The sequence below is a fragment of the Haplochromis burtoni genome, unplaced genomic scaffold, assembly GCF_018398535.1.
Source record: "Haplochromis burtoni strain Fernald_Lab_line unplaced genomic scaffold, NCSU_Asbu1 Contig_260, whole genome shotgun sequence".
NCBI lineage: Eukaryota > Metazoa > Chordata > Actinopteri > Cichliformes > Cichlidae > Haplochromis > Haplochromis burtoni.
In genome coordinates this window covers 175,845-194,598 of record NW_024582621.1, presented here as the reverse complement: position 1 = coordinate 194,598, position 18,754 = coordinate 175,845, and the positions used below count along the sequence as shown (strand labels likewise).

Genomic DNA, 18,754 nt, shown 5'->3' with positions numbered 1-18,754 from the left:
TGTACTAATCTTCTAATAAAGTGGCCATTGAATGTAGCACCACCCTTTTGCGTTCATGTGGGGTTAAAATGTTAAGGAGTTAAACTAAGCAGTTGCCAGGGTTCGTGGGTTGTTTTTTTGTTCGTTTGTTTGTCTGTTTTTGTCTCACTGTGCTCTGTTTTTGTCTTTTTCTTTATTCCACCCAACCGGTTGTAGCAGACTGCTGCCCCTTCCTGAGCCAGCCTTTGCTGGCGGTTTGTTCCTGTTAAAAGAGAGTTCTTCCTTCCCACCATCACAAAGTGGTGATGGATTGTTGAAGTTTTCTTCAAAATACTGTAGGTCCTTTACAGTATAAAGCACTTTGAGGTGTTGCTGTGTTTTGGCACTAAATAAATAAATCTGATTCTGAATTGCATCAAATGGAAGTAAACTGGACTGAAGGTTAAGTCAATGGAAAGCAACCAGAACAAAACACAAAACAACTGGAAAAAGGTTTGACAATTAACAAGTTATAAGGATTTTAACTGTGGACATATCACCAGCCTGTGTAAATGTACATTAGTAGATGTGGCCAAAAAATGGACAAAACCTTTGCACAGTAAAAGAGACAGGAGGCACTGATTCACCGTGTGAAGGGGTACTCATTGATTTACCTACTTCATTTACTCTAGCCCACTTATCAGCTGATGAGTTTGCAAAAACGCAAAGTTTCATTTTGATTGTCGGCCACACATCTGCAGTGGGAGCAGCAAGAGCAAAAACAGGAAGACAGCTGTGTATTCTGGACGAGTGGTAACATGGAGACTTCAGTCCTAACATTCATATTTTTCTGTTAATTATTATTTCAGCCAATAATGTTCAGTGTACCTCTGTGGCACTCTGCTGATTAGTGTATACCTGGTAACTGGGTTGCATCGAGGTGAGATCGCATTCTCACCAGCGAACTGCTCTGCAGTTTGTTTGGTCCGCCTCCTCTGAAAGGCCTTGGTACAGTTGTTTTAGTCTGCACACCTGTGCAAAAGAACCACACCAAGGGCGGAAAGCAATCTGAAGTTCAATTTAAACGGATTAAACAACTAAACACCATGAAGGTGTATTTAGAATTTCCAGAAAAAAGGTCACCCACACCCCGAGGTAATTTGTATCTGTGCACTTCATTGATTTGAGAACCACAGCAGGGCAGTCTAACTTCAGGGGTGTGTTTGGTGCCACCCAAGGTCTCCCAGACCCTGGAGCTAATCACATACACTCAGTGTCTCTGGACCTATTAAGGTAATTTTAAGCTTTTAATACCCCTTTATTATCTTTACATTCAGTTGTTCTTGGAGCTACTTTCTGTATTTGGCTTCATAGTTTTAGGTATCTGGAAAGTTTATCCACAAAACAACCTTAAAACTGAACTGTGCATATTAAAAGTACCACATCAAGTCTATACAGTCTTTTTATGTAATTGTACATATATCAGCAATAAATATATATTGTTTTTTACCCAGTTTCTGTTATTTTCTTAGAGATGTTTCACTGTTTCAAAGCTAATGTGCTTAACTAGTACAGTAAAAGGACTCAAGACCTTGAGATGAGCTATTTTTAATCCATCTATTATTTCTAAAGCCCATTTATATACTTAATTTAAAAAAAAACTAAAGAGAGAAATATCTGATGAATGAATTGAACAGCAATACATATCAAATCTCAGAAAATCCAGCCTCATGATAACAGAGAAAAGTCCACTTGGAGAAAAACATCATGGTATTCAGCTTGTAAGTGAACCTTGAGACTGGCTTGTTTTAATTACATTCACAACATATCACAGCTCTTTAACAAAGACACTCAAAGTTTGATGTCACTGAAAGTCATTGAAGGTTTATTCAGTCTCAAAATATTTCACAGTTAAACAAATAACCTGTAAACTTCCAGAAGCTTTACAATAATAAAAAAAATGTAAAAAAGTTCATATATAATATCTCTAAACATCTCATGCAGGAAAGGTTATTTCCAGGTAATGTCGTTTGGTGAAGGCTTGGGTTTGCGTTTGATCACTGAATCGATCCAGTCTATGTAATTCACTACTTTTGTGTAAACTCCGGGTTTATTGGAGCGGCCGCAGCCCTCCCCCCAGCTGACGATCCCGTACAAGAAGCTGACGTCATTCCTCCCACAAGCCAGCGGGCCCCCGGAGTCGCCCTGAGGAAACGCACAAGTGGATGTACACATGAATATACACGCAGATCACAGTGAAGGCACACAAACGGCTGAGTCACACACTTAAAAATGAATATATTGCTCAAAATTGCTCTCTACCTATGAGCTAAACAGTCAGTTGTCTCATTTCATTTAATAGGAAGGAGTTCAAATATTTTACACAGCAGGATGAGGGGGTAGTGTCACACCAGACATCTCTGAATATCACTGAGAGCCTCGTTGCCTTCCCCCAACATTTCACTCAGGGGAATCCCTCCTGCCATCTTAAGTGCTGTTCCATTACTGTGAAACCTCGAGCCTGGCCTCTGATGTCATCCCCAACAGAGCCAAGGCGGCGGGTTAAGTACTGTACCGTCCCAGACACAGTGAAATAAAGACATTTGTTTTCTTCTTTCTTAAATTCACGTGTATTTAAGTTTGTATAGTCACGCATTAAATGAGATGTTGAAAAGGTAACGTTGATGTTTTTTTAAACTCTAAAATCTGTCATTGTAAAATAGATTTTTGGTTAAAATGTGATCTTCATGAAGCAAAGTAGTTCATATCTCCAACATCCAGCAGCTTCATATAATTGCAATGACCTGCAGCGGGATCACATGACTGTGCATCAAAGTTTGTTTGATGCAGTGTGTAAGAGTGTAGTTGAGAGCAGGAACATTAATACTGTGAGTTAGAACTATTAACACAATCTAACTCTTAATTTAAATACTGTTAAATAATTAAAGAAAAAAACTAACAAAAATATACCATAAAATAAAAAATGTAAAAAGTATGCTCAGCTTTTTGGTTCTGGCTGAGAGTAAAATACGTGAAGCAGAATCTGAAATGAAAAAAAAATATGTAATGACAGAAAAGAGATTAAATCGCAAAAAAGTTCCTGAAGTTAAAGTCCTATTGATATTCTTTATAAATAACTTGATAATAAGAGATAATATTGTCACTATTACGCTCAATCGCCCACTTTCCCAAGTGAATTTGCCACCCTGATAAGGATAAGCGGAAGAGAATGGATGGATGGACCTACTCCACTGATGTTTCCGAAAAGCCTTATATAGAGTTTTAAGCTTTTAACCCAGCCAACCAGCAATGAGGTGAATCATGACTATAAAGGAAAAGATTCAGACAAAAAAATTAAAGGGAAATAAAAAGAAAAAAATGATTAGTTAAAACAGTGAAGGAACTACTCATCCCATAATGTTTTGCAATTCATCGAATTTACAGCAAACGACTTCTAACCTTCTAACCTTCCTTTAGATATGTCCGTGGTAACCTTCATGTCCAACCACGAGAGATACCGCTGTTTAAATTCAGCATTTTCTTCACGACATTGTAAATAAAACTTGTTTCCCCAAAAACAAAGTTGTTATCATATAGACCTATGGTTTCTTGTGACACATATCATCATTTCACAATGTCATAGCAGCTCTACTATGTATAGTTATAGTATTATGGCTCATAATCAGAACATGACTATGAGTTTTATTTCCAGGACCTCACTGCTGAGCTCTATAGTGCTGGTGAATCTGGTGTCTTAACTGCAAATAGAACATTGAGCCAGGAGCTAATTTAAAATTAAAAAAAGATGTTTCTATCATGGGACTCTGTTTTAGGACATCAGCGCTTCCTTGGCAGAATTACATCAAAACATGACAGTCCTCAAAATGCTTCCCTACCTGGCACGCATCAACGCAGCCGTTAATCCCTGCACAAATCATGTCACTGGTGACATGGTTGCCATACACTTCTGGCTTCTTGCAGTTATCGTGAGGAGTCAGTCTTACTCCAGCCTCCTGCAGAGTGGAGTATCCCATTCCCTCTGTCAAATAAAACACAAATGAGTCATCATGTTAGATAAAAGCCCAGTAGCACCGAGCTGTCACCCCGTATTTTTTCCCGGTCCTTATGCTAAGCTAAGCTAAGCTAATCGTCTCCCGGCTGTGACAGATTTAGCCCTCAAGATGAAAGCAAATTACTATTTTCCAAAGTGACAAAATGTTTCTTTTATGTGCGTTAAAAATAAATCTGAAACTTTTCTCAAAGACACATAGCAGCGCAAACAATTTTGGCACCACCCTCACGGTTTAAGCGTGTAAACAAATAAATAATTCACTGGAGGTGCACGACAAATGTGCTCCCTGTGATCAATGCACGAATGTAAATAGTTGTCATCGTGACAAAACGGAAATGACACAGCTCTGCCATGACCTCCTCATTACTCACTCTCTTGTGTATGTCCCCAGCCACTAATGGTGCAGCAGTAGTAATCGGGGAACGTCATGCTTTTGTCTGGGAGACAGATGGGCCTGATGAACGGGGTTTTCTTCACACATCGCCCGTCCTGCTTCTTCAGTTTGATTAGAACTGCCAAACAGAAATGAAATGTTATGAAACAGGAAAAGAAATGAAGCAAAGGTATGAAGCGAGTGGCTGACTTCGCCTTGGGAAAATGCCACACCCAACTGTCAATATACATATATGTGTGCATCTGTGTTTGTGCGTGTTTTTATTGCGGGGGTGCAGAGGGACACAGCTGTTCAGTGAAGCACAGCTGTGCATACAGACTGGGTTCTTAAGTGGGTTTGTGTGTTTCTGAACAGGAACAAGAGGTCTTCCAGTTTATGTGAGTCACTGGCATATGTGTGCGCGTGTGTGTGTATGCGTTAAATAATTACCAATGTCATGCAGTGTTGGGTTAAACACTGAGAAGTGCCTTGGAAAGATGTAGTCCTCCACTCCAAATGTCCTCGTGTTGGGACTGGTGGTATTAAAGCTATGCTGGCCCAGGACCACACGGATTTGAGATTTCAGGGGGCTGAAGAAAGACATTCTTAATTAACTCATTATAGTATACCAGTATACCAAAGTCCACACTCACAAAGCTCATCAAGTCAAAATAAACTTGAGGTAACTGGAGTACTTCACCTTGTTTTTCGTGAAATCTGGTGGGAAAATTAGAGAACCCAAAATACCTTCACAGAACATTTGTTTGAGCTTTTAGCAGCACAGTCAATCACATTTGGCCTTTAAGGGGGGTGAAAAAGGAAGCCAATGCAGAACTTCCAAATGCTGCAATTAAACGGGTGTTTTTCCTGCCATTTGGAAAGTAGTCGATGAGTATTTGCATACGAGTTCGAGTATTTAGTGCAAACTATGGACGAACGCATGAAACTGCTACCAAACAAAACAATACCAAAAGTTAAAGTTATGCATTATTAAAGAGAATATAGCTTCCAGGTCTAAAAGGTGAAGCAAATGCAGACGTGCCTTAAACCAGCCCTTGCCTGGCATTATGCTTACATTGCTTGAGAGTTGCCTGCCCTTTTGGATGTGATATAACTGCATGTCACTCAGGAAAACTGTGCATTTTGCGACCACTTGGTGAGTGGTTGCTGGAGACTGCTAGCCCTCATTAGCTAAACTCAGTTGCAAAGACGATGCTGTATCAAAAAACGTGTTGGCTGCAAGCAGATTCTTTGCAGTTTGCATGAAAGACAGCATTTTGTATAATTGCTAACTGCTAGCGAAGCGGTACTTAAACTTGGAGAAAGTGCAATGCAAACCAGAAACAGTCTCCGTTTCTGGCATCGCACTTTGTAAAATCTTACTGCTGTTTGCAAAGTAGTTGGAAAGCATTTGCAGACAAGTTGAAAACACGACCAAAGTAATAACAAAGAGGTTTTCACTAATTAATTCACATTTTATGCTGGTGACTGGCAGTTGCTAAGGATTCAGTGACTGGTCTCTAGCCCTGTTTGTCTGGGGCTTTAGCCATTACTTTTCCAGGAGCGGTATAGCTACAGGATGCTAACCAAGCTTACCAACCAATCATTAGCTGATAATTTAGCACAGCGTCCTACCATCCAAATGTGGTCATTCAAGATGGCAAAAAGACCATTCTTATCATGATTGTTACACCTGTAGGAACCATAGTAGCAACAATAGACAGGAAGAGAACAATGACACACAAAGGGAGTCAGACTGGTTGACCGATCTTTTAGCCATGTGGCATGCATTCTTACCACTTCGTCACTTGGGCTAAAAATCAGTCTAATTTTTTTACACTACTTTAAAGTCTAATAATTAAAATCTAATGATTTTAATGTCACTTGTGCTGTAAAAAAAAAATCCACTTAATTCTGTAATTTTCCTTCCTAAAGCACCATGCTGGCTATAAGATAGTTAAACCCCTGCGATGTTGATAATGCTATTTTATATTATGAATTTTAATTAATACTTTCTAATAAGAAATCCAATCATGCCCCAACTGTACTAAAACACAGTTGTAGCAGTAGACATGGGGCTTAAAAAGAAAGCCTTGCAGATACCATATATTGTATTTTACTATATGCACTCCGCTGTGTAGGTCCAGTGCAACATTCAGTTGCTTTAGCTAAAGATTTAAACTTGTGGATGTCAGTAAACAGACATCTGTTTTACTGACATCAGAGGAAGGTGCTAACATTTGCATGTAAACATTACAACATGCATATTTAGACACGTTTGTTATATAATACAGAGAGAATATATTACTGTTTAAAATTCAAGAAATGTGACTTTTTTTGTCAAGCTTCCTTTAGTCTTTCATAGGGGATACGATTTCTTAAAAGACTCACACTTTCCAAGGTTAAGAGATAACACTGTGTAGAGGGGAAAAATGGCTGGAAAAACTCATAGTGTTGCCTTTTTTCCACTAATGTGTGTAACATCCTCTGCAGCAGTAGAATTCAATACATACTTGCTGAAGAAGCAGTGGGCCGCAGACACGACCCAGCAAGAGGAGATGAGAGTGCCGCCGCAGAAGTCTGACTGTCCGATGTAAATGGCTGCCATCCATGGATGACTACCTTCCAGAGACGAAGTTCCACCCATTATCCTCCCTCTGGCTGTCGATAACCTCTTCTTGTGCTTTTTCCCGCATAAGGGTTTTTTGGCCGGCTTGGAGGGTTTGGGTTTTTCAATGGTGGGCAGGACGTTGAATGGAGTAAACCTCAGAGAAGAAGCTGAGAAAAGTTCAAACAGAGGATTATTTTCAGCTCAACTTGGACACAGCAAAATGCCACTTTCTAAAAAGAGCTAAAAGACGCTAACAGATAAGAAACTACAAATCAATCAACTAGCTTAGATTTAGACTTTTTTTTGTTTAAACTAGCTTCCTAAATACCTCTTCTGAATAATTTTGAATCTACTGCTGGTTGATTTCCCCCTGCAAGAAGCACAAAAAACAAAAATAGTCATTTCTATAAGGTGATGATGTTCAGTGTGGCAAAGCTTCCTCTGGCTGCAAATCATGTGTTGAGGATGATCAGGAAGAGGATTATGAATTCGGTGCATACCCCTGGCATCATGACAGACAGACAGACAGCTGTTGCAAACCCCACTCACCACATCAACATTTGGCTCCACCTGACGTGACGTGTTGATTCAGGGTGAGTAATGTCTTATTATTTCCCCCATATCTAACCTAGCCAATGTTTTTCCTTTAAAAAAAAAAAAAAGCTCTTTCACTAAACCAGTCAGCTTGGCTGAATTTAACTTTCGAGAGCAGCGTGACTCAGCGGCACAGATTAGCTGCCTTCTCTGCACTTTTTTTTGTTTATAAATCTAAAACTGGATTTTAATTAAATGTGAAGGCATTTAATAAGCCTCCACATTCGAGAAATGTTTCTCGAATACGGAGCGTCAGTGTCAATGTCATATGAACGAGGCCGAGAGAGAGAGAAGGCGCTGCTGCACTGCGTGACCTTTGTGTAAGATCATTACTTATTGCATGTTGTAATGATGGAATGAATGTTCAGAGAGTGGCAGCTAAATAAATCTGATACTCTTAACGAGGAAACAAAATTAAGCCAAGAGTTGGATATGAACATTATTACAAACGAGGGGTATTAGAATATGTACATATATAGATTTAAACGGCAGAACAGCTCAGGTGTCTGGTCAAGCTAACAGATGTATGCCTTAATCTTATGCTAAAGCATAGCCACACTCCAATATAACGCCTCAATTACAACATAATTACATTCTGCACACAAACTCCTTCCCTGCGTCCTGCTTACTCACACGCAGCCATCACACAGGAGGGGACGTCACAGTACTCCCAGGAGATGGCGTTGTCTTTTATTGTGTAACACCAAGGCTTCTTGTCCTCGTCTGGGTTCCTACACACAGAGATACACAACGGACAGAGTGTGTGCGTGCTTGTGTGCGTGTAGCCTCGCTGCTTCCTATCTTTATATATTGCTTCATTAGCTGAATGTCTCACAGGGGCTCCATTGCCATTCAAATCCACACACTCACACGCAGATAATTCGCTTTCTTTCTACATTCGTTTCACGTTTTAACAACCAGGATTCAGGTTTTAGTTTTAAAGCTGCAATATGCAATCTTACCAATAATTAATGATCTATCCGAGCCTGGGTGTAAGTCTAAGTCCCATTGTTTGCTTTGGCCTGGGAAAATTTGGGAAATGTGCCATTTGCTGTCAGTATGTCTTCCTGCTCATGAGAAGTCATGGTAAGAAATCAGCTGATGGAAGAAGGCAGGAAGGGTGAATGTGCCAGAGATAAGCCTTTTGGCATGATGGTTTCAGGGTTTCCCCCTCAGTAGCTATGTGCTCGTAAGTCACACGAATGACAAGAGTTGACACATGGAGTTGACAGATAAGGAGCATACGGCTTTTGCTAGCTCAAGGTAAAAAAAAAAAAGTTGGATACTGCAGTTTTAAAACAGAAATTATGTGCAAACTGTATAGAAATGTGGCCTTCCAGATAAGACTGTTTGCAGCACCAGCAACCGACAAAGGCTTTAATATCTCATTTTGATTAACTGTTGGAGAAACTACTAGAAAATCTACCATAGCTGCTATTAAGGCAGGATGATTTAGCACACACACCTGCAGTAGGCATGCTCCCCAAGGCCTTTAACAGGTGATGCAATCACTGTGCCCACATGGAGCTCATCAAACAGCAGGTCTGAGTTCCACGGCAGACACCGGGCGCCGGACACGGTGGTGCCCACCAGGCCTCTGTAACCTGTGCCCCTGCTGCTATAGCACTCTGTCTCTGGCTCTGCTCACACAAGCCACAGAGAGAGGGAGAGAGAGAGAGAGAGCGAGACATGGAAATAATCCCAGCCGTAACCACAGTAAAACACAGGTATGTAAACAATATGAAAGCGATCACACAAACTCCCGATGCAGCAGATGTGTGTGTGCGATGACAGCTCTCTTCTCTTCAGAATGAGTCAGAACACGTTTTAAAACCTCTCTCTGAACGTGTCAATGACAGCTGGCTACAAGCTCACCAGCACGCCCTCACCTGTGACCATTAATCAAACTATTGTCATCCACACATGCACGAGCATGCGTCTGTGCATACGTGACACAATGAGGATTCCATACATCTGCTCTCGCATATGACAAAGACTCTGGCTCTATGCAGACTGCAGTGACTAGAAAATCTGCCCTCTGCTATTTTTAGCCCGATACAAACATCATTTCATGTCAACTGTGCTTTCTGCTCAGAGCAAATTTTGCATTTCAATTTGAATGAGGAAAACAGGAACGTAGCACTCAGCATATGACTTACCGAGACTACAGTGAGGTCCACTGTAGGCATGCCTGCAGTTACACACTTCCTTTCCGGTGGATACAATCAGTCGACACGTTCCGTCGTTCTGACATGGGTTTGTACGGCACACTGGACACATCAAGACACACACTGTCACATCCTAATGCCATTCTCTTTAAAATGCTTGTTTTTCAGCAAAACTTTATTAACATTTAGCTTGTTTAACGGACCCATTATGATAGTCGCTATGCACAGTTTAAAAGTATTGTATTTTGGTTATATTTCTATAAAATAAAAAGGTTGCCGAGCACCTAGGTCATTTTGCTGGGAAATTGCAACTATTAAAATTGCCATTCCTACATTACTATCTTTGGAGGAATTTCTGTTTCAAATCTATGAGATTCTGAATTCTGAATGTAAGCAGTTAATGTAGAGTCCTGAAGTAGAATTCCTATAGATGCCAACAAAATTGTAGCAAATGGCCTGACATTTGCAATTTTTACACTTTGGAACAACCGGTCTGAACTAAACCAAGGAAACCACTAGTTGCTAAGGTAAAAGGTGTATTGCCTGACTGACCTGTTGCTTGCTGTTGATGCATTAAAGCTTCCTTGTGATTCTTTTTGGACACTAGCAAGTTGCTGTTGTCACAAGTAATTTGTGTGGCAGCCACAGACTCATCTGCAAACACTCACCAGCTAGTTGCGAAGTGTTAGTAAAACAGAGAACGTAAGTTGTACAACTTTTACTTTGAAGACGTGTGCGACTGGGGCGTTAAGGGAACTTTATGCTGATTGGCTGCCCCTCATAACGAGAAAGCTTAAACAGCACTTAGGTGGTTGCTGCTGTTTTGTGTATGAGGTATGAATTATTATATGTATATAATATATATGTATTATGTATGTACTATATGTATTAAATCATGCATGGCCACGTCTGAAAAGAAAAACTGTGTGAAACTGAGCATTTAGAGCAGTATGAAGCCTGAGCTTTTGGGTCACAGGGATTAGTCTGACATACACTGACCTCGCTATTTGAAACTTCTGTACTGTGGCATCAATCATTATAAATCACTGTAATAGTACGTTTATAACAGACAATAATTCAACAATAATTAGCATTGCTACACCATCATGGTTTTTCCCACGCAGGTTTTAAATGTAATTTTTAATATTTTTAGATTACCAAAAGAAAACTGCAAAAGAAACCTCTGAGTATTTTAACCTGACTCTACAGTTCCGCTCAGGTGGACTTACTAACATCTTCCGGTCTCATTTTTTTGGCTTTGGTTCGCTCTCACCCATGCATCTGTGTTCTTATGTACATGTAATATATCTGGGTCTGAGCAGCCTCTTGTGAAATAATATAACATACAGAAAATATGCTGGGGATCAGAGATGCCATGAGTTTATTGGGTTTTACTGAAAGTGAGCAGTCCTGATGTGCTTTGAAGAAAAACAATGTAAAGCACATTAAGGGTCAGGTTTTTTAGTTCTGCGACTCCTGTAAGCTGAGCCCCTATCATCATGACAAAAGCAGTTTCAGCTGAAGAAGCATGAAAATACCTCTCTGATTGTATCTCCTTTATGCCAGGGGAATCTGCTAAACGCCCGTGAACATTGAGATGAAAGCGCCCTATGGACCCATGGGGTGTGTCCTAAAACACCATTCCTGAGTCACAGTGAGTCATATAATCTGCCTTTTCTTCAATGCAAAGTTACTCTTGTAACTATGGAGCTGTGATCAAAGAAAGGGTAGGGCACGTCTTTCAAACCCCCTCTTATGAGAGTGGAAAAAAAGAACATTTCTTCAGGCTAGGAGGAGATGTGATACTTTTTTGGAGGCCTGAGATCAAGTTGTATACTATTTTTTTAAAATTATATGAGTTGCTAAGGTTGCTAGGTTTTTATCTTTATGTTTATTTAATGTAAAAACAAACAAACCCCAAAACATTCCAACATGTAGCAATATTTTGTTTGTCATTCGCCGATTTGAGCATCAATTCAAGCAGCTGTCAAAGCAAATAGCGCTGAAGTCATTGCAGCCTATTGAGTTTTGCTCTCATCACCCCAAAAATAGCAAAAAATGGCCAAGGAAAAAAAAAAACTGGACACATTCAGAGCAGAACAACAAAAGCAGAAAGCATGTCTTACTCGTGTAGTGGACTCTCTCACACTTGATTTCCCCTGCCACACATGTGCACTGTTCCACATTACGGAGGTGAATTCGTCCCCAAGACTCTCCGATGTCATAATAGCGCAGGTGTACGGTTTCGTAGCACTTCTCTGAAAAAGCCGACACAACACATGAAAGGCGTCGGGGCTGAAATGGGAGAGCAGATTGAAGAGCTCAATGGAGCGTACGGAGCAAATCTCCGATGGCTGAGCTGCTGCGACGGATCCATTTTTCTGTGTTTTTCCATCTTCTTTCACTGCTTTGCTTTCAGCTGAAAAGTGAAACCTGTTTACAGGTGACTCATAACTGATTTGCCATTATTTTGGCCTGAAGGCAAGCACGCGAAATTTCAGCAGCATTTTAACGGAAAACACAGATTAAATGAAACTGGCATGTCATTTCAATGTTATACACGTCACGTTATTGTGAAGCGTATGCCGCATTTATAGGACTGTGGCGAACGTAAGACTGCCACTCAGATCTTTCAATCACATCTCAGTGTCTATATCAGCAAATAGAGATTGCTCAGTTGTCATCTTAATAGCATCAGGTCACGTCTGTCAGTGGCGTGTGAGGCTATAGCTGAATGCAGCTAAACCAGTTTAAAGTCAATTAAACAAACTACATTTGCTGCTAAAAAAGAGCGAAATCACTGTGTCACTGCTGGTCTGTAACCAGTTCTGCCTTAACTCCTTCAGGATATGAAGCTCCTGCCCAGATAAGTTTGGGAACCAATAATTACAAAAATTGATAATCACAGCTTGCCAGTCATTGGAGAATTTATTGCATCAGACATCAGTGATTCCACCTTAGGGCACGGCAACTTTGTGGTGCTTTGCTAGTGGCAGCTTTTTGGCATTGGCCACAATCTTTTTTTATTGTAAATGTGTAAATCTCTGGAACTAACAGATGGGGTGGTGCTACTGGCAGCGGCAGAACAGGGTTACATGAGGTGGGGTTGAAAGCCACACAGACTCTTAACTACTGTGATAATCAAGAGTGAACTTAGACTGTTTCCTTTTTTTTTATCAACCTTTATTTATGCAGGAAATTAAGATCAAAAGTCTCTTTTGCGAGTGTATTTTGGGACCATACAGGCAGCCTTATAACCTAGCATGTTCTTTGACTCCCATAGAAAACCTTGTGCAAGCACAGCGAGTCCAGATTATAATGTAAATTTTCTATCTATGAAAAATCTCCAAATTTAGTTGTTCACAGCTGGAAAAAGGTAAGCTCACAAAGAACAGCGTTGGGCTCTGTGGATAAAAGTATCCTTATTCTTGTCACCAGTGAAATTTTCAAACCTCCAACAATTACTGACAGCAATTTTCCTCCTAATCAAAGCTGTAAATCAGTGTAAATAACAGCACTTACCAGTGAGCCAGTAAACTACAACGTTATTGAATGTAGCAGATGTAGCAGAAATGAAGCACGTCAAATGCCACACCAATTTAGTCATTGTATGATGAGTGGCCTCTTTGCATAATGAGCCACAATCTGCAACCTTTCTGAAAAGTCAACAGTTGAGCATTTTTAACAAATATAGCCTCTCTATGTGGCTCACTGGTCCCCAGAGAAGAAGGAGTTAACTCTTCACACTCAACTGCCTTCACTAAGCATGAATTTGATTACAGAGTTTTTAGCTGGCATGCTTTTGATTTTGGTTTACATCTGTGGACAACAGATGAATGACAATGGGCTGCCTAATGTGCACTTTGATGTGAATATGTTCAGGGAACAGACAGAAAAAGACAGTCTGACAAAACCAAATATGAATGGATGACAAGCACTATACCTTTAATTCATAGAATATTAATAAAGGTGCCTACTTTGTTCACATATTCTCCCAGAGAAGCTCTCGGGGCAGGAGCATTCGAATGTGCGTCTGTGTGGGATCGCTGTGCAGACGCCTCCATTCTGACACGGGTTCGCCTGACACGGATCTGTGATTCTGCGTGAAGTGTGGACAAAAACTGAAATCAAAACATCAAAACATAATCAGCAGGAGAACAACCGCAACACTGTAGTTTCTAATTAAACAGCAGTGGAAATTCAATCTGCAGCTGGTTTGGTGAGCTAACCATTTGGGTGGCTTCTCTCTGGTGCGCAGAAACCCCACTTCCTGTCCCGATCAAAATTGTGTGTAAGAGAGCACCTGGGATAAAGGAAACAGGAAGAGAGTCACCTGCAAGTCAGCAAATGCAGCAAATATGCCAAAAACAGAGTCTGCACAATTCTAACAAGCTTGAAAGTTAATATTTGGTATGATCACCTTTATTCTTCAATATAACCTGAACTCTCTTAAGCAAGTTTCTGTAATTTCTTTAAGTATGGTTGGATGTTTTTGTTCTGAATTTGTATAAAGGAGTATATAGGACCACTCTTTTTTTTTCATGTAAAAATAAATAAATAAATAATAAATAAATCATCAAACGTCTTTTTCACAAATCGCACCCTGATTACAACCTTAGTAAGCATATCCTGACTAAGCGTGTAAGTTAGCGTGCCCGCTGACGGTTAGTCATGCTATACTGTTGGAGTTGGGCATATAGATATTGTGACATAAATTTGCGTAAACCATGTGCAGAGGATTTTACCCAACCCTTAATCAAACCCACAAGTACTGACACCCTGCTCCAGAACGCTGCATCTTCTGCCAACACACACTAACTAACTCTGTCAATCATCCACTAATCTAACCTGCGTAACATTAACATACCTCTTCTCCACTCACTGTAACTACAACACTCAATGACAAACCCATTCTGACGGTGAGCTGATGAGCACATCACAAAAACAAGCAGGGTCAAACCGCCGCAACTTTACATGTAGGTGGACCAGAAAATATTGGCCCATGTATAATTGCATAAACGTTGCTCCACCTTGCTGGCATCCACCCTTTCTGCATCATTTCCAAGTAGTGAAGACTGAAACCCTGCCAGCGTGTCTCCTGTTGTTTTGGTTTTTTTTTCCAAAATCATAAAAAGATGATTGTGTCACAATCTGAAGCGATTAAAAAAAACAACAAATTGCACCATGATGGTTTTACTGAGGCAGCTGTTTATGCACCCTCAGGATAAACGCTGTGAAACGGCTAAACTTCAGCTATAGTTGCAGTTTCACAGAGTACCTCTGCATTTTATCTTCACAGTTATTAATGATAACACTGTATTATGATAAAATCATCGCAGGCCCCAGCAGCAATTGAGCAATAAGCATTTTATTAAAGCTTTTTCGCTCATTACCTCATTAAAATTTGTGATCAGATGGCACTGTCGCATAAATCCCTCATCCCCGCGAGCTGTAATTAGGTGTGACTACACACCCCAAACACACTGCATCAGTGTACAAATCATTGCTATTACAGCAGTGATGGAAAACACCAGTGTGTTTGTTCTTTTAAGGGCATGCAAAAAGCCAGGAACTATCAACCAATTAGAAATAAGAACACTAACTCTACATTTCTCCCTTGAGAAGAAAGCTGCACGTTGTATCTTCCAGCCCCACAAAGGTTGACTGTTTCCAGTGCTTTCTTTTAAAGTTATAAAATTCAAAAGTCTGATATAAATATATTGGCTTTTATTTTTTACACAGACATATTCTGTATATATATATATTCCAGTGATACTGTAATCCACTTCAAGACAGTCATCTATGACACCGTATCTGTGTGACTTAACAAGAAGAACTATACTTAAAGAAGTAAAGAGTTTGTTCTTCTTCAGTGTCAGCTCATTAAGCTCATTTTAAGCTCTTCAGTTGATAACTGCCACCACAAAGACTGAAGTAGTGTCTGCTATAATGAATACATATATTGATATCTGAAACCAGTACATCAATAAATGTACTACAAGAAAACGGTATACGATATATGAAAATATCGATATTTTGCCCCACCTCACATGGTAGCAGCTCAATGCATTTAGACATGTAGACAAGATCAAGACAACCTGCTGAAGTTCAAACCGAGCATCGGGAGGAAAGGGGATTTAAGTGACTTTGAATGTGGCATGGTATTGATGCCAGACCAGCTGGCTCGAGTATTTCAGAAACTGCTGATCTACTGGGAATATCCCAGCACAACAATCTCTGGGGATTACAAAGAATGGCCTGAAAAACAGAAAATATCCACTGAGTGGCAGTTCTCTGTGTGAAAATGTGTTGTTGATAACAGAGATCAGAGGAGAATGGCCAGACTGCTTTGAACGCATAACACGTCAAACCTTGAAGCAGATGGAAAACAACAAGAGAAAAAAAACACATGATCCTGTCAGCTAAAAACAGGGAACTTGGGCTACAATTTACAAACGCCTGCCAACAGAAGATAAATGCTGTCTGGTCTAATGAGTAGGCTCAGAATTTGGTGTAGAAAACATGAATGCATGAATCTGTGCCTCGAGTCCATGATTCAGGCTGATGGTGGTGGCGGTGTAATGTTGTGACCGGATATTTTCGGTCACAAATGAGCATAATTTAAGCACCACGGAGATTTGCATCATGCATGTGTAGCTAACTGTCTGACCTGTGTGTATACAGTAAGTTTGAGATTGAAAAGGGAAGATTATGGCTCATTGTTTCTTAACTATCAAGCAATCAAAACACACAGCCTGACTCCGCTCCATCAGTCACGATGCTATTCTGCTACATGTGCCTTGACCGTGCTAAGGGTATTGTCAAGTCAAGGCTAGTTGCTTTTATTTAATTAGCACATTTAAAAGCAGCGGGAGCTGCTTTCAAGTCGCTGTGGTAGAATAAAATATACAGTGACAACACTAAGTGGGAAGTGACAAAGGCAATGATAAACACGCATCATCAAGACAGCAAAAAAATAAAAGATGTATTAAGAAAATAAGTTCAATACAAACCATGCAATTATTTGATTGCATGGTTTGTATTGAACTTATTTTCTTAATAATCTGTAAATTATCCAAAGATGATTTTTTTACATTTTGTGGAATAAAAGTTTCAAATCATGCGTATCAAACAACGTGTGTGTGTGTGTGTGTGTGTGTGTGTGTGTGTGTGTAAGAGCGAGAGAGAGAGAGAGAGAGAGAAGAGAGAGATCTGTCAGTGTGTGTCAGAGGACTGACACTTCTGTCAGAAGTGTGTTTTGACTTGATTACACACACATTACAGACTGTTTGTGCAACCAAGACAGTAGATCCAGACAGACAGGCTGGCTAATAAGGACTCACCATGGTCTTGAGGAGAGGACAGTGATGCAGTGATGATGAATCCTTCCACCCTGACGAAAAGGGAATTTACATTCTTTGCCCGTGGTGGTAACAACTGCAGAGGAGGTAAAGGGGAAAACACAAAACATTAGCAGCAGAAACTGTCTTGGAAACCCCGACCCACCCACTCTCTCGCTGGTTTTCACACACAAAGACCCCTTTCACTTCAAATGAATGTACAAAAATCCATAAGCAAGCTACACCCCCTCCCCTACAGGTAACACCTATGCAAACATCAGCTCACTCGGGACTTAAGAGTGCAGCAGCACCAACTAAGTATAATAATAATAATAATAATAATAATAATAATAATAATAATAATAATAATAATAATAATAATAATAATAATATAGAAAAAATGATTTTAGGACCAGAGTAAAAACAAACAAACAATAACAAAAAGAAACTCGCCTGTATGGCTCTCCCTCACCGCCTCTGCTTCATATGTAGGTGCTAATGTGTGCTGAAATCAAGGGAGAGACATTATTTCACTCCTTTCACGCTCTCAAAAACACGCAATAACAATAAGCACAGACTCACTTGAGTAGAGAAGTGTGGCTAAAACTTACCACTCCTGCGAAAACGCACGAGAGAAAAAGCATCACGGCGTGTGCCATCGCGAAAGTTTGCATCTGATGTTTCCCTGGTGTCCCGAGAAGCTTATTTCCCGTGTGCCTGTCACGTAATATCTGTCAGTGTCAGAGTCCTCAGCCCGTTTTTGGTCATAGGAAACGTGGGAAATCCTGCAAGTATTATCCTGTCCCTCACAAGTTGAAGCTGTATTGAGTAAACCCGTTGCGTCATTAGGCTTGTCTGACGCTGAGGCATCCTGTATCCCGGCTGGTGTTCCCCCAGCTCCCCCTCTGCGCTCGCCCACGGTTTATCATTACGACTTATCGACTCACGAAAGAAACAAGATGTTTCTTGAGGCAGAGGCAGGCAGAGAGGTAATACCGCTCAATCCTTACCCCTTTTAGGTTTAACACTGCTTTCTCCTAAAGTCGCCCAATTTTAGCTTTTCTTTCACCTGTGGTGTAGGTGTGCGTCGTTTCTGTACTTAACAGAGATTTTGCTTCATATCGACGCGAGATATGACAGCATCACACGGTACCTGCAGGTTTGTCGGTTGCACATCCGCGATGCCAATCTTCCGTGCTACCACAATAGAGAACAAAGATGCACTATTGGATTGGGATCTGATGACTGTGGAGGCCATTTGAGTTAGTGAACTCGTGTTTAAAAAAACAGTTTGAGATGATCTGAACTTTGTGACACGACACATTATCAGCCAATAGGAGATGGGCATACTGTGGTCATAGAGAGCAACAATACTCAGGTAGGCTGTGGTGTCTCAATGGTGCTCACTAAGTGGTGCAGTCTGTACCACTGATACAATTCGGGATTGATTTCATGTTTACGCCAGATACGGATCCTACCAACTGAATGTCGCAGCAGAAACTAAGACTCATCAGACGAGACAACATGTTTCCAATCTTCTGTTGTCCCAATAGTTGTGGTGAGATATTGTTTGCAGTATCACTTTCCTGTTGGCAGTTCCTTAGTTGACAGTGCGGTCTTCTGCTGCTATAGGCCATC

The 18,754-nt window shown here is 40.5% G+C and overlaps 1 protein-coding gene across 5 annotated transcripts; it reads right to left on the bottom strand.

Annotated features, from left to right (window-relative positions):
• Positions 1 to 1,614: 1,614 nt before the first annotated feature.
• On the bottom strand, positions 1,615 to 18,106 carry LOC102313102 (hepatocyte growth factor activator). 5 transcript variants are annotated; one of them, XM_005939643.3, is made up of 15 exons: positions 17,728 to 18,106; positions 17,570 to 17,621; positions 17,120 to 17,213; positions 14,006 to 14,079; positions 13,754 to 13,897; positions 11,903 to 12,071; positions 9,768 to 9,878; positions 9,074 to 9,248; positions 8,242 to 8,339; positions 7,343 to 7,384; positions 6,917 to 7,181; positions 4,854 to 4,993; positions 4,402 to 4,542; positions 3,855 to 3,997; positions 1,615 to 2,163 (listed from the first exon to the last, which is right to left on the bottom strand). In XM_005939643.3, the coding sequence occupies exons 4-15, from the start codon at positions 14,006 to 14,008 to the stop codon at positions 1,969 to 1,971; spliced, it is 1,626 nt and encodes a 541-aa protein (XP_005939705.1). In that variant the 5' UTR covers positions 14,009 to 14,079; positions 17,120 to 17,213; positions 17,570 to 17,621; positions 17,728 to 18,106; the 3' UTR covers positions 1,615 to 1,968. The 5 variants fall into 5 exon arrangements, with proteins under 5 accessions (XP_005939705.1, XP_005939703.1, XP_042083376.1 ...); XM_005939641.3 differs by having other exon boundaries at positions 11,903 to 12,034; positions 17,728 to 18,094; XM_042227442.1 differs by lacking the exon at positions 11,903 to 12,071 and having other exon boundaries at positions 17,728 to 18,102.
• Positions 18,107 to 18,754: the final 648 nt, after the last annotated feature.

Bases quoted from the DNA above. Each gene is read 5' to 3' on its own strand.
- LOC102313102 (XM_005939641.3), bottom strand. From the start codon at position 17,790: ATGCAAACTTTCGCGATGGCACACGCCGTGATGCTTTTTCTCTCGTGC. The intron at 7,182-7,342 runs GTATTTAGGAAG...AACTTTTCTCAG, and splicing joins TTCAAAATTATTCAGAAGAG to CTTCTTCTCTGAGGTTTACT. The intron at 4,543-4,853 runs GTAATTATTTAA...TCTGTTTGGCAG, and splicing joins CCCAACACTGCATGACATTG to TTCTAATCAAACTGAAGAAG.